We start from the raw sequence: 16958 nt of genomic DNA, 5'->3' as shown, positions 1-16958 counted from the left end.
GCGTGTGTGTGTGCGTGCGTCCGTACATGTGTTGTTGGTTGTGTTTTTTTTGTGAAGGTTGGCTTTACAGGGTTTAACTTCCTTTCAAAATCTAAGGTCATAAACGGGCGTGCCTCCACGCATGTTGTGTATGAATGGATGTGTGTACGCGTGGTCAGGGCAGTTTTTTGTGAAGGACTTTTCCTGTATTGTTGTATTTGTAGATGTGTTTTGACTTTTCATAATTGAAACACTTCGAACAATTATTTCTGTTGTTTCTCTCTGTCTTTTATAAAAAAAAAAAATGGGAGGGGATGCATTTGAAATTTTCCATAAATGATCTCCTAACGGTAACCCTAAGCCTGCACACGACGGAAACCTTATGTCGTGTTAACTAGTTTCCCGAAACAAGCGGAAGCTTTACTATCATCTATATATTACGTTATACCACCTCCCGGTAACATGAAAAAATAATTACCATTGGTTGTCAGTATTAGAAGATGTTCAACACGAATGAGAAGAACTTGAGAACGGATTGTCCCATTTTCACAAAAAAAGAACGTCTGCTCGCGCCAGGTGACGTCCGAAACCGGAAAAAGTGTCCACACAAAAGTGATCCGCGTAAGAAAATAGTTCGTCATAAACGTATTTATACAAAGTTACAAAAACAGATTGTGAGAATAACAACACCATTTCAAGCGCGAATCTGCATATGGAAAAGCCAATAACGATAAGATTGTAAAAAAAAAATCTAATTAGTTTTAAGGATCATGTATTTCTCCGCGCAAATCTTCTTTTTGTTTAGGTTTGTCACAGGCCGAGGTTTGCGATCGATGACCATTGAGCCTAGAAGTCGTTTGGAAAATATGGTGTTTAGTTGACTTTTGTACATGAAGAAATATATTAGGTAGTAGTATAAAGATGATCCACGCTCGCACGTGAATAACAGCTCGAGTCCACCTGAGGTGGCCTCTCGATTTTGCCCACGTGCTCGCGATGAGAAAATTGTCCTCACGACAAACCCTGACAACACAGTGTGATAATCTATAACTACCAAGTTTTTGTTAGGTTTCTTCCGGCAAATGTTTCTTGCAGGCTTCCCGTCTTTTTTAACCAATAAATTGTGGTGCAATATATTATGAATTGAATGAAAGTTTTGCATATTTTACCCATCTTACTATTATTTCTGTTCACCGTGAATATCAATCATACAATACACCAAGCGGCCTTACTTCCTGTTTGTAGGAGGTGGGGTCCATATGTCGGGTATCATCGTTTTACTTCACCAGACTGGTAATCGATGGAAATATGTACATGTGTCTCCGCATTTGATTGATTCTTTCGGGAAAGCGTCTGCATCACCAGAAAATTCTCCCCTAAACTCAGTTAGGATACTCATGCGGTATCCAATGTTGAATAATTTGTTTGAACGGAACTGTGTGGACCATCAATGTTATTGAGTCAAATTTCCATTTAAAACAACAAAAATCATTCTATTTTATGTTTTCATGTAGTTTCTGTTCGTTCGTGATTATTTGTTAACAAAATATTTCCCCAAAATTATTGAATAGCCATTTCATAGCAACAAAATCTTTTATTAACGGTTTTGTCAGTGACAAATGCCAACTGTAAACCGTTCGGGAACTTCCATCATAATTTGAAGTGGAGTTGCGCTTCCTCGGATCCACGATAACTTTAACAGAGAAAGTCCCGAACTTTTTCTGATTGTAAACATTCACTTTGAAACGTTCTTGCTGATATTGGACACAGTGGCATCTACGGAAGTACATTAAAAACTTTATATCAAACAAAACCAAAACCATGTGATTTAATTCGTATTTTATTGATAATATAGTTTGATACAAAATGTCTTCAGACAGCATGCAGGTATATGATTTTAATTCAATAGGAGCGGATGTTAACTAAGTTCCGTCGAGGTAAGTTATGCATGAAAATTGGTATATGTAATAAAATGGTTGCTTCAGTACGGCAGTATTTTATGCAATATTTGCATTGTTGTAAGCATCCGTTTACACAAGATTTCTAATCAGAAGCTGTGGAAAAGCATTATTATAACATTAATGTACCCAAATCGAGACACGTTTTAGATAAATATCAATGTTCTTTATACCGTACTATTAGTTTCAAAAATGTTTGTTCATTTTCAAAGAAAGATACTATCCACTTTTCATTTCTATTACAGGTTGGTATTTCGGGCGCGGGATCTATAAATAGAACGCGAAACACTATCAGGGTAATATTTTAGAGTCAAAGTGAATTCCGATAAACATTTCTTCTCCAAACTAGCATTAGTTTTGATAAAATAGACTTTTGAAAATGATATAAAATGATATACTGTTAAATTGTCATAAATGTAATCAAATGAAACATAAAAGTACTTCATTGCATTGCATGACAGTTTCTTGTGCCGTTTTCCCATAAGTGTCCCGTTTTGGGTACTTCCCGATTTGGGAACAGTGAAGTTATTCATAAAAAAAAATTAATGCGTTACAACTACTATCCAGCATGTTGGTACGGTAAAGGTAATATGGGTGCCAGTTTCACTAAGAAATAAAAGGAGTTGGTTATATTCAGAGTACATTGGGTGTACACCAACATATTGGAGAGTGGTCAAGGCCTTGGATTTCCACGCTTAGCTGTGTCTACAGGTTGATCTACAACAACAGAAAATATTTTTTGTAGAAACATGTTAAAGCAAATAATGTATAACGTTATACTACATGACTGCCCTAAGATTTACTTGAAGATAGAAATGTAAATAAGAGCAACGGAGTCTTTTCTGTCCATAAAAATACTTGCAAAAACGAAACAAAAAATAGTGTTGCCGGCATATTGGGTTATGCTCAATCACAGTGACAAAATAACTAGAAAAGCAACAATCCTGCTGTTAATTTTGATTAGAATATTGTTTAAAAGCATAATGACAAGAAAGGCGGATTCATTATGAGAGTTTTACTTTCATAAAACAGATATTCAAATATTAAACGAAGATATTGCGTAAGAGTAACCACCAGACAATTAATTAAGGTAACGTAACTGTCGAAAATAAATCTGTTTACCTCTTGGTTGGTATTGCATGGAGAGACGATGATAAACTCCATCCTTTCATGACAGTCCCCATGAAGTACGACTGGAGTACCGGTGCATGGATTAGCACTACCGCCCTTGGGATGAATGTATTTTCCGCCATGGTGTCGAATGCGGTTGTTGCATGAATCAATACAGAAAAGGGCACCCTCATGGCGGTCCTGGTGAAGCACCAGACCAGTCTGATCGCATGGGTTACAACTGCCGCCTTGGGGATGAATGCATTTCCCACTTCCGACGTGCCTGATGTAACCATACCCGCCACATGTTTTGTCAAATGCGAAGTGCATTCCGGAATGTACGTCTTGCTGTATGACCAGCGGAGTGTTGTCGCCCGGGTTACTACAACCTGAAGATGGATGGATGAACTTTCCAGAGCATTTGTGTTTGATACAAAACGTCGACATGACTCGGACTAACGGCTCGTTTTGTGATGAAGTGAATCTACGAAAAGAAACATTTGATAAATATTTAGAAATCTACGAAATTTGTATGGTAGCGAAGTCATTAGACTCGCGATTGTATTTTATTAAAGTGATGTTCTTATATATGAATATATGAGGAGTCTACAATTATCTTGTTGTGTTTATGACATAGATGATTTGTTTTGTACCACACTAAAAGTTTCACTTATTGACATGACTATTTTAAACAAACGAAACATATAGTAGAGGCAGGTTATAGTATCAGGCATAATAATACCGAAATGTTTAATCACTTCATTAAAATACAGTGTATGTATTAACTAAAACTACTTATGAAACTGTACATGTCTATAAATATGCTAAATTGTACGTAAACTTGCATGTTTTATAATGTGGTTTTAATGACACTGTCTTTGGGTTGGTTATGAACATAGAAATTTCATTTATTGTTTCCCTCAGGCATGACTGCTTCAAACAAATATCACTTCACAATCAGCAGTATTAATGTAAATGGCTTAAGGGATCATAATAAACGAGGAAAAGTGATGCATTAGATAAATAGTCAAAGAGTCGATGTCACATGCATTCAGGAAACTCATTGTACTGAATTAGATCATAATACATGGAGTACACAGCGGAAGGATATATCAAAGGGAGGTAAAAGCATCTGAGGTAAGGGAACTAGCTCAACAAGAGGTGTAGCCATAGTATGGAGAAAAACTTTAAATGAAGATATTGCAGAAGCTATTAAATCTTATAGTGGTAGATACATTTCATGTCGGATAAAATCTTATGACAAAGTTTTAGAACTGTTTAATATTTACACTCCAAATAATGGATTTGAAAGAAAGATTTTTTTTAATATCATTGGCAATGTAATTAATTTGAACAAGGACCACTCCTCTGATTATATTATGATAGGTGATTTTAATTGTACATTAGATAATAATTTAGATAGACAGCCTACTCAGAGTAAGCCAGGCATTGGTCAAGAAGAAGACTTAATAACTCTCATGCAAGAAAATAACCTTGAAGATATCTGGCGCTGACAATATGATACCACTAAGAAATTTACTTTTAAACGTGGACTCTCAGAATCAAGAATTGATAAAATATTAACTCCAGCTCCTTTAAATCATCTTTTCACTAATGCACAAATAAAACACTGTCCTTACAGTGATCACAATATGGTGTCGATAAAAAATTTACCACATGAAATTGAACGTCGACCAGGTAATTGGAAAATGAGCAACAAAGTAATTAAACATTCAATATTTTCACAAACCTTTGAACAGTGTTGGAATACATGTAGCTGGGCAAAATCAATAGATAAACATGCAAGTATTTTGGAATGGTGGGAAATAACAAAAATTAGAATTAAAGAATTTACTATGGAAATAGGATGATATATAAATACAAAGGACAAACCAATCAGAGAAATGGAGAAAAAAATAGAATACCTTTTAGAACAAAGTTCTGAGTCAAGTGAACAAATGAAACTTTTAAAAAGAAAAATCAAAGAACATTATGACAATAAAACCAGTGCAGCAAGAAGACCTGTTGTAATGCAACAGCAAATGGTGGAATGAATATGGTAGATATTGATGTATTTAACTAAAGTGAAAATGTTAAAACATTGTAAAGAATATTGCACTCCAACTTAAAAAAATGGAATGCATTTGGGAAATTCTTCCTGCAGAAATTTGATAGAAAATTTTGTAATAGATAGTTCATTTGTTCATGTTCCAGACTAGAAGGCATTAATTTGAATATCCTTCAAAATTTTATCAACTATGTATTAAAGCTTGATCAATTTTTAGAGCAAGTATACCAGTCAATAGTAAAAATGAAGTCTCAAACCAGAAATTATTCAGAAATTTACTTTTTAAGATTAACTCTAAGTCCCTGCTCTACACAAAACAATATTAAAAGATATTTGGAATGAAACAGATAAATGCTTTATTGACAGTAACTCTCTTTTACAAAGACTGATAAGAAAACACAATTGGATATCTGAGTTTACAACAATCAAGAGATCAATCTCACAAAAATATCAAGAAATACTTAAAAATGATATGTACCACGATAAGGAGTGCTTCATTAATTTTAAATTACAACTCATTATTAAAGATAATGAAAAAAGCAGCACTTTATCATTCTACCTAAAATGCTTCAAGAAAGCAAGATACAAAAAATAGCTATGCCTGACTGTAATCCTAATGCAGAAATAAAATGGGAAGATTACTATCAAACCAGAAATATTGAGATACAAAACTGGGGAAATATTTAGACCAAAACCAAGAACACTCCAAAAAATGAAGTAATTTGAGTGGAATTGTATTCATAAGACTATTTTCACAGAAGCAAAATTGCAATTAATGAATAGATCCGATGGAAAATGTCATTTTTGTGAAAACATAGAATCACTTTGTCATCTGTTTTACAATTGTGATTATGTTCAGCAGTTTATATCACATGTATAACATCATATATCTGATAATATTTTGTGGAAATGTAAATTATTTGACATCATTTGAAATGAAAAGAAATATCTACTTGGGGATTATGAAGATGACCAAAATAATTTATTTTACACAGTTACAATAACTATGAAATATACCATTTGAAAGGTTCGAAATATAGTGAAATACCAAAACAAGAACATTAATATCACTTCTGCATTTGCATTATTTAAAGAAATACTATTACATAATATAGGAACTTATCTTAGAACGAAGGAACCAATAGATAAAGAATATTTTTATGCCATCATAGAATTCCTTATATGAGGTGATACATGTACATGTATGTTAAAATAGTGTAGCCATGATGCTAAAGTGTAATACTGCTGAATAAAGGGTAACTTTGTATAAATAAAACTGTGTAGATTAAGTGTTACTATGGTTATATGGTACAACTGATGTAGTAAAATGTCATTATTAGTATAAAATGTAAAAGTGAGCAATATATTATAGCTGTGAGATATCTTATAGCTGAGAGTGATATATTATAACTCTACGTGGTGTGTTTTCACTTTGAGCGCCGTGTTAAAGCTGTGAGTGTAAAAGCTGCGAGCGCTATATTATTGCTGAAGGGTGGTATAGTACAGCTCTGATTGTAGTATATTATAGCTCAGAGCGTGGTATATTATAGCGCAGAGCGTGGTATATTATAACTCAGAGCGTGGTATATTATAGCTCTGAGTGTGTATATTATAGCTCTGTGTGTATATATCATAGCTCTGAGTGTGGTATATTATAGCTCTGAGTGTGGTATATTATCGATCTGAGTGTGGTATACTATATATCTGAGTGGTATATTTAGCACTGATTGTGGTATGTTATAACTCTCATGTGTGGTATATTAAAGAAATGAGTTTGATATATCATAGCTCTAAATGTGGTAGATTATAGCTGGATGATGGTAAATTATATCTGTAGGGTGGTTTAATATAGCTGAAAGGTGGTATTTTATAGCTCCGAGTATTGTATACTATGGATCAGAGTGTGGTATATTATAGCTCTGAGTGTCGTATATAATAGCGCTGAGTGTCGTATATTATAGCCGTGAGTGGTGTTTTAAAAGCTGCTGTGAACCTTAAGGGTGTAATTTATCAATATGATGTGTATGTTACATGTTCATCATAAAATGTTTATCAATATCATATTTTTAACACAGATAACAAAAGTTGCATATGTAACTATATGGTCAATTTAATTTCTTTTATTTAATTTTCAGCTGTTTACTTTCTAATTTGGTAGAAACTTGTCACCCTACGTTTTCCTTTTGAAATCTCTTTACGCTTTACCGACAGCTTCTAAACTATTTTACTTTTGAAGGCGTTTGACGCTTTACCGGCAACGTTTTCACTGTTTGAAACCCTGCAGCTAATACAAAGTTAGTGTTAATATCAAACGAACAAAAGAAAAATGAGATTTGCGGATAGTCGTAGTAAAATATTAACAACTGAATATTTCTCCAAACTGTGAAGTTTAGTTGGTCGACCAACATCTTTTTTTTCATTTTTCTTTTTACATTGCCTGTTTATGTTAACTTATCATCCGAACAATTTGCATTATGTGAATATTGAGCTGTCCTACAAACCCGCAAGACTTTGAAAACCAATTTACTGTGCAAGTTTCAAAAAGTATTTATCCGAGCAAAAGTTACCTTTAGTATTTGCGACATCTAATCTGGCGATTTGCATTGAAGATATAGGGAAAATGCATTCTTATCGTTTTCACAAGTACCGGACAAGGCAATCTTTACAATCTTTATTCGGATAACACGTCTCTAATATTTTGCTGAAACAACTTCACTCAGATATGTGCCACTCCCCATTGGAGTCTCTGTTCCAATTCCGACAATAATTGATAATTAAAGCCAACTTTTATATTCTATATGTAAATTGACTACTTCTTACGAATTCATGCATATATCTAAGATATTTTAAACATGTCAACATTTTTCTACCTGAGTTTTGTGATTGGAGTTTTTTGAAGAAAAAAAACATTATGCATGTTGCTCAATCCTTTTGACATTATTTGTTGAAACAAATATTAATATTTTTTGTTAATACTCTTCCGATGAGGTTGCACTATAAAGCTGAATAAGCAACTGTTTTACATAATAATCCAACAGTATAATAGTTATTTTGTTAAGGGGAAAACAAGAATTATTTCAAGGTCTTGAAACCTTGAAGAAATGTAAAAGGTTACTATAATCTTTAACGTTCTCATTATTTCTATCAACAAAAGTTTAACCAGGTATCATTCATTACAGCCTACAATCAAGAAACATGTACATACCGTCTATGAATGTTAGGAAAGCGGGTCTGGTCTCCTTCTGCGGGTTAACTGCAGCATCCCAAACGAACCGTCCTTTATACTCTTCTGTTACATCCGCCGCATCACAACCTCATTCCTTAAAAACATTGATAACAACACCGGATGTGTTCTGTTAACAGGATAGTCATTGTTGGGAAGCATTACATAGTTTTGCCATGCCTCTCCTACCGCTAAGAATTTCTCGTGGTTTGTATGACGTATTAGAAAATTAAGACATGAAATGCTTAAACTAAATCCTTGATTTTTGATGAAGCATCATTTCAATTAAGCTTGTACGTATGGAGACAAGGTCCACATTTTACAGAGTCAAAACACAAAAAGAAGACATTTGATTGAAGAAAGCAATATTGCATCACCTCTGTCATTCATGTATTAAATATTTCCCGGTGTATATCCAGGTATTTAAATGTCTGATTTGTAACGGTTCATGTGTCTAATTTGATCAATTTGAAATTTAATGTTTGTTCAGTACGTGGAGACTTTTATTGTTATTTAAGAAATTTAAACAATTACACGCTACCTGTACATTCAATCGAGCAGTCGCAAGCCTTGTAGTCTCTAAACTTAAGAAAAGAGCGGATCCGTCTAGTAAATACTTCAATCTTGGAACCTACAGTTTGATATCTATTTTTTACAGTTTCTTTCTCAGACAAAGAAAATACGAATATTACTGAAGCCTCCGCTCTGTTCAAATACAAATACTGTCGCATTATTCTTCATCTTATAAATGTGTAAATGGCTAAAGCTAAGCACATACTTTAATTTGGTTAGGAATGTATTTGATAATTGTCTGCAGTTTTGCTAGACGTTCTCAGAATTTTGCGAATATGTCGATAGCAACATTGAAGTTTGAATTCGTGATATAATTTTCAGTTACCTTGTCACCTCCTCTCTGATTTCCGCGTATATTCAAGGTCGAGTTATTCATTTCATATGTATTTTTATATAGGAAGACGAGAGTAGATATAATCGATTTTGATGCAGAGTTGATTGAAGCACGAAATACCTAAACAATCTCATATATCATTCACGAATAACTAGCGTCAATGATGCAAACATATACATATGTACATGAGACAAGCACACCCTTTCACAAATCTCCTAACTCGCATGTCATAGCATGAGAAAGGATAGTATTTAAACGTTTTTGCTTGGTGGTGTTAGTGGTGGTGGTGGTTGTGTTAGTGGTGGTGTTAGGTTGTGGTGGTGGTGGTGGTGGTGGTGTTAGGTTGTGGTGTTGTTGTTGTTGGTGGTGGTGGTGTTAGTGTTGGTGTGAGGTGGTGGTGGTGGTGGTGTTAGTGGTGGTGTGCGGTTGTGGTGATGGTGGTGGTGGTGGTGGTGTTAGTGGTGGTGTGAGGTGGTGGTGGTAGTGTTGGTGGTGGTGGTGTTAGTGGTGGTGTTAGGTTGTGGTGGTGGTGGTGGTGGTGTTAGTGGTGGTGTGAGGTTGTGGTGTTTGTGTGAGTTTGTGGTGTTGGTGGTGGTGATGGTGGTGAGGTGTGGTGGAGGTATTTGCTTGTTACTTCACCAAGATAATAAGAATTATGCGTTTTTTTCTTATGAAAAATACCAAATCCAATGAGGAACAAAAGTAAAGTCTCATGTAGAAAAAAAAAACACACACATATTATGTATGCATATCACAATCTTTTTGAAATGCGCTTACGTAGGTGTAAATAAGCATATATTTCAGATAAGTTGAGAAACATATTGCAAAGCCAGTTCGTGGATGAATCGGGTCAAAGATTCCTCTATTAACATTTAAACGTAATACTTGTTCATCGTGAACATAATTCAGCACAATACGAAAAGATTCCTCAATTACCGACTCAGAGACGGATTGAAATGTTGATATGTTTTCCGGGTAACCCGCGACCCACACTGTTTTGTTGTGGGATCAACTGTTACAACAGAATGTGCTACATCCTTCCTTTTCGCATATATTCGCCGCATTCATTTTGTATTAGAGTCTTTCTCTATTTGTATTGAAATGCACGGTACACATTATACAATCCAACCTAGACGGTAAGCTATTTGATTGGTTTCAGGTATAACAAATCTTACCAATTGGTAGGCTGCTCCATGGCCTTTAAAGATTACAGAGATGTTACTTCCAAAATCAAAGACTGCTGATTTACCGTTACGATGTAGAGCGATTTCATCAAAGACATCAGAATACATTACGTTATCATCTGTAAAACGACTTCAATTTTGTCATGAAATATTCCAAGGGAATGGAAGAAAAGATATGTCTATCGAGGAGGCCGATATAAATTTGAAAATCACAGAGTCAGTTTCCAAGTTCGAATTTAAATATGTATGCTTTAATTTGATTGTTTAATTTTTAACATGACAATTTTAAATATGACTTTTACCTAATGTCGTATATATGTTTCTCATTTATTTCAATCTGGTAATTTAATGTTCACCTCTTTATGTAATATTAATTGTATTATTTTAGCACGAGTCCTTGTTTTCTTCCCCCCATCATATATATTTAAAGTGAGTACACTGTACTAAGTGGCTAACGCCAGTGTACCCAATACGGGATGGGACCCAAAGTTGATCAATTGTGGGAATGTTTTAATAGAAATAAAAGTGGATGATATCTATTTATGAAAAATGTACAAACATCTTTGATTGATACTATGGTATAAAACACATATTCAACTTAATAGTGTCCCGTTTTGGTAACTGTGACGGTAATTATTATCGGGCACTTTATCACAATAGCATTCAGGGAAAGAATGGATTTTATAATGCATATCATTATTATATTTGCATATCAATAAAACACTATTTTTTACTATACATCCATTGAAAACTCAATTAATAAAAATGACAACATTATTATTTCAAAAAGTGTATTAGTCATATCAGTTCTCAAGAATTATGTTTAAAATCATGCAGATTATTTAAGTAGATGAATGAAATTTTAAAAGATGCGTTTATCTATTTAATATATTCAAATTTAGTTATGAAAAAAATATATGTGATAATAAGTACAATTCAGTAATTCCTGAACCTTAAATATGTGAAATCTGGGAAAGCATATTATTATATACATATTGAGAAATGAAATGTTAAAATTTATGTCAAGCATGGTAAATGTCAGATCCTTTTCACTTGGAGTTAATCAGAGATTGTTGGATATTTTGTGTTTATCCAACAGCAGAGAGTGTTGACGAAAAATATTAAAACAATGTATGTATCACGTGCACGACATGACGATAAGGACATATCAACGAAAGTTTTGCTTATAAACAAATACATGTATACAAATTACATGATATATTAAACTGTCAAAAAGACTTTTGCTTGACACTTGGACCCTGCTCGATTACTGTGACAGTAGCTAACTAAAAGTAACACTACCTTTCAGTAACCTTTAAAGTAAATATTGTTTAAAAGGATGATAACAAGAGGATGTGCTCTTCAATTTTTGACAAATTATTTTAAAATAAAGGCGAAATAATCCATAAAATCATAATAAACCGAACGTACATTCTTACGTATGGAATGAACATCACATTTACCAATTCTTAGATGTTATTTAAGGATCCCTGTCCCGCTGCACTGTGATTTTCGTATATGCATACCCTCCTCTTCATTTCGTTAAGGCCACAATAGTAGCGCAGAATACTTCTGTTCAGTAGATAGCTCAGTCGATTAGAGCAACAGTACAACAGTTTGTGGTTCCGGGTTCGAATCCTGGTTCAGCCACGATGACTTTCTCCACATACATGTAGAACACTATTTTTTTTATTTTATTATCATTTGTATTATTATTATCTTTATTATTTTGTCCATATCTTTTTTTCATAAAAGACCAGCAAAATATACTTTTCATTTCAGAAATGATTTATCAAAGCAATAATCATACCGGGAAATTACATTTCGAATGCATAGGTTCACTTCTTTTGCAGTGGTTCGAAGATCCTTCAGAATAAATATGTTTAGGAAAACATAAATATGATTATACTCACCTCTTGGTTGGTTTTACATGGTGAAACGATAAGGAGCGCCATCGCAGCATGCAGGTCTCCATGAAGAACCAATCGAGTCTCGTTGCCGGGATTAGGGTGACCACCTTGGGGATGAATATATTTTCCGCCATGGTGTCGAATGTAGTGACTATGAATATCGATGTAGAATAAAGCTACGGGGTGGCGACCTGGTGTAACACCAAGCCAGTATCATCACCAGGAATTAGCTGTCCGCCATGGGGATGAATGCATTTCCCACGTCCGACGTGTCAGATGTAACCATATCTGTTATCTGTTTTCTGTCTTGTCAAATGCAAAGTGCATTCCAGCATGTACATCCTGGTGTTTAACCAGTGGAGTGTCGTTGTTTGGGGTTAGGGAACCTCCTGAAGGATGGAAGAACCTTCTACAGGACTTATGCTACATTACAAATGCTGACATGCTTCCAGATAAGTAAGTTCCCTCTTGGTATCTATGAGAAACAAATTATATGTCAAACTGAAGCAGAGTCATAATGGTTATTGAGATAGCAAAAATATTTTTTTCTTCTACTCTTTATTTTGGCAATGCAGAATACAAAGAAATATATATATATATATATAAAGGAATTACATTGACATCAAATTCCTCTTGGATTCGTCGATGTAAACCTCGATATGGACGCTGTGCATAAATAATCAGAGAAACAAATTCATATTTCTAGATTCAAGATTTCGTTGAATTGAAAACACAAATCCTTATGAAGTTATGAACTCGTACGTGCACTGATTTTTGTAACTTTCATTTACCCTAGGTATCCCTACTCCAGTATATGTCTTAGCCAAACCGTGAAAATATTTACTGTTGACAATAAATCAGCTAATACTCTGATTTGGATTTGCATTGTCAAACACTCTAGTTCGTAAAGTGGTAACTTTCAACAATAAACTGCATGGTCTTTACCAATACTGAACAAAACACACAAGGATATTGAAAGTAATCTTTGAAACCACCAGCTACCGGTGAGGACATCAAAACCTTCAAAATCACCGAAGTCTTAAGGGATGCCTGAAATAAATAAATCATGCAAGATATTGTGTTGTCATCTCGTTTTATTAGATAAGGCTGTACATCCTATACGGGAGCTGCCGCCCGACGCCCCCACTGTCGTTGAGATCATAACCTTTAACAACCCAGAAATATTAACTCATTCAACCCTGAAGACACATTTTAACTCTTCCAATTCAATTATAGAAATAGTTCAATGGTAGGGGTGAATGAGTTAATGGATGTCCCGAACAATATGTAAGCAATATTGTCCCCCTGAAGTAATATTGCCTCGATGACTTTATTTTGTAAGGTAGGGCTATATCTATATCTTTATCTTATGAAGGCTGTCACTCCACAACCCCGCTGTAGTTCTGGAAGCGTTACCAATATGGTGGACCCGTCAAATTATGAACCTGAGTATCTACATCGAAATCACAAATCAATAAACAAATGAGCATATTGTTTACTTCAATTGACCTGTCGCACAATAAAATTGAATATATCTTAGTAATGGCAACAAAAAGTTGAACACAGTCTGCATCTGTGTAAATGTCGAAACATTTTGATGTAAGTTTGTTTTTTACTGCCTGCAATTGACATCTTTCTCGGAAACCATGATATTCAGAGACAACCATTGATTATTGAAATAGTTGCGACTTGTAAACACCGTAGATGGGGGAGGCATGGATATTGCTGTCAGAAAGCGTTCATGATACATGAAAATCGAAATCGTCATGCATATCGTTCAGCTCAGTAAACGGTTACTTTGTAAGAAAATATGAAGCTGAGCGGATGAAGAGGAATAGTCTTCAGTGTCCTTAAAATAAGTTCAAGAGTGTACAAAAACAGTCTTTTTTTAAATAAAGACAGTACGTCATCGACATAAAGATAAGGGACCTTGCAAGATTTTGGATTTCAGTCAGATAATTATGTAATAAAGTAATGTCGATAAAATCGTGCATATGATTTTGGGTGACCTAAGATATATTTCGGAATATATATAATAAACGCTCTTTTACTCTTTTCATTGTATTTGCCGGATAATATAATTCGTGATAATTTTCCCCACAAAAAGACTCGAAAATGATCATCCCATAAAATACGTTATCTAACGTATACGTATGTACTCTTTGAATGACTCAAAATTTCAACTTGAGTATTTTTCGATTTTGTAAAGATAAAAATGTAAAATTATTTAAGATGTTTTGGAATTTATTTGTATGTATCGATGTGATCATGAAAACCATTTCTATGCTATGAGCAAAGAGAAAAGTTTTCAAATTCGAAACTAAAATTCCATGGAATAAAGTGAAATCATTTCATGGGAACATTGTTTTACTTTGGAATCCCCATCCTTATATTTTCTGCACCCTGGAATATGTCATGGCAAAATTGAAGATACACGGCTAGCTATTTTTCTCAGGTTAAAAAGAACTGATCAATCGCTGGGCTAATTAATACCTGTCCTCTAAAGAATACATAGGAGTGACACATGACTCCAAAGCCAGCCAATTTTACCGTTACGCGGTCGCGGGATTCTTTTGATGTACATCAAGGAATCAAACTAGTCTTCTTGTATCATCGACAAGGCGATGCACTCTGACTTTTCGCTTTTTTCATGACATATTCCAGGGTAACGAGAATATATGTGACCGTAACCCTTTGAGTATCCCTACAACGTGTTAAGTAAACGTAACAGGTACACATTTTGTTAAAAAGGCTTGAATTGAGTACTTTATTATTTAACATTTTATTATTAATCAATGCGAGGAATCACTGTAAAATTGAATAAATGAAATAATGTGATCAATACTTAAACTATGAAATAATGTGAAATACTCCCCTGGGATAAAAACGTTATTATCATATGACATCTGATATGAATTGTACTATGTAATATTTTCGATTGACCACATGTGTGCTGGGCTGCATATCCGTACAATGTATGTACATGTAGATAATGCATATGCATGTACATATGACGCAGTATCATAACAAGGGTCGTACTAAACGGATGTGTGTCTTCCGTGAAACCTTCCGTCCTTCCTGTGGCGTCTGGCCTCTACAAACCAAAACTTTCCTGCAAACTGATTGGTATGTTTCTCCGGGACCTAGCCATAAATTGTGAGGGGTGGGCGGAAAGATAGGAATGACTCGTATTATTCAATTCAGGATTATAAGAGGCGACTAATATGTGTTTCACTATAGCATCGATTTATTTTGTGTGCCTTTTCTTTATCATACCCCACCCCCACCCCCTTTGTGATTTCCACGAGGTTTTTGAGATTTTTGCTAAATGATATCATTGCGTAAATGAATAAGAAAAGCGTGTCAGCCACTTGAATATTTTTCTCCAGTACATTCAAGTCAATATAAAATATACATCTTTCAATTTTCTCTTTGGACTGACAAGGTTGAATAATTCGCTTTGGACCCAGAATTTTAACTTTATATAAAGCATAATCATTCTCGTATGTATATTTCTCATTTTTATATGTGTAGGAAAACTTCCGTGTGATTTTCAATTAGTCAAATTGATTCAAACTTCTTGGAATGAGGAACCTCGTAGATTTGTATTTTCCCTTGTATTTGTCAAAATGTAATTTAAAAATTCGCTCTCATAGCGTCCTCATGGAAAATTACAGCCATCAAAACTTCGTATACACACATATATCGGGTTACCCAACGGCCACGGTTGATACGCGAATATTTAATTCTAATTTGCATATCAACTTTCCATTAGAACATGTTTTAACACGACTAAAAAAGTGTTTTTTTCAGAATATAACAGAACTGACTTGTGATTAGTACAACAGTTTCAACTTTTTTTTTCTGAAACAAATATGCAGACTAAAATCATACGACAAAATCGACTATCACAGTGGTTTTCCCTGTGATATGTAAAACGAATTATTTATAAATTTGTATATATATATGTACAAGTCCATGGAATTTTACCTTGATTTTAACTTAGAGTGTGATTCAGCAGTTTGCAATATAATAAAGTAATTTAAGCCACTGTATTATATGTTTGTCATTGTGTACCGCCACTGACGGTGTACCTGATAAACATATATATGATTCTCCCCTGAAGCATGTCCACCGGTAAGTCCTACCGTGGGTGAATGTGTATACCTCTACGCATGAAAATATGTTTAACACATGCTCCATGTAGGATGTCACATACTCGCACATTACAAATACAACAAGTCATATCTCATGGATTTCGTGTGGCTAAAATACCTGTTTGTAATACAAATGTGTCCAAAGTAGATCAAATGACCATCTTCCTAATTTTGTGTTAAATTGTCACATCTAGCCATTCACAATGACTTCACAAGAACCCTATGTAAATGTGTAGCCTGCGTGTCAATGCATGACGTAAGTTCGTATTACATGAAATCAACGTTTATACTCGTATTAGTTTCTTCAATAGCATTAGAGAAACATAAACCGTGCTAGATAAAATGTCGTTTGTTTGAAGACAGAATGAACATTGTTATAATTATTTTACGTAAAAATGTCAGTTTCATACGTATATGTGTAGTCGTTTATTATTTTAACGGATTTTTTTCTCATTTTTTTGC

General features: G+C 34.3%; 1 protein-coding gene across 1 annotated transcript; it reads right to left on the bottom strand.

Annotated features, from left to right (window-relative positions):
* Positions 1 to 1803: 1803 nt before the first annotated feature.
* On the bottom strand, positions 1804 to 8428 carry LOC110457973 (lectin-like). Its single transcript, XM_021509492.1, has 3 exons — positions 8321 to 8428; positions 3060 to 3531; positions 1804 to 2654 (listed from the first exon to the last, which is right to left on the bottom strand). Exons 2-3 carry the CDS (start codon positions 3492 to 3494, stop codon positions 2643 to 2645), a joined length of 447 nt encoding a protein of 148 aa, XP_021365167.1. The 5' UTR covers positions 3495 to 3531; positions 8321 to 8428; the 3' UTR covers positions 1804 to 2642.
* Between the last annotated feature and the right edge of the window lie 8530 nt (positions 8429 to 16958).

This window comes from Mizuhopecten yessoensis, unplaced genomic scaffold, assembly GCF_002113885.1.
Source record: "Mizuhopecten yessoensis strain PY_sf001 unplaced genomic scaffold, ASM211388v2 scaffold9385, whole genome shotgun sequence".
Lineage (NCBI taxonomy): Eukaryota > Metazoa > Mollusca > Bivalvia > Pectinida > Pectinidae > Mizuhopecten > Mizuhopecten yessoensis.
This window is presented reverse-complemented; position numbering and strand designations above follow the sequence as displayed.

Coding starts and splice junctions, on each gene's coding strand:
- LOC110457973 (XM_021509492.1), bottom strand. CDS start 3,494: ATGTCGACGTTTTGTATCAAACACAAATGCTCTGGAAAGTTCATCCAT.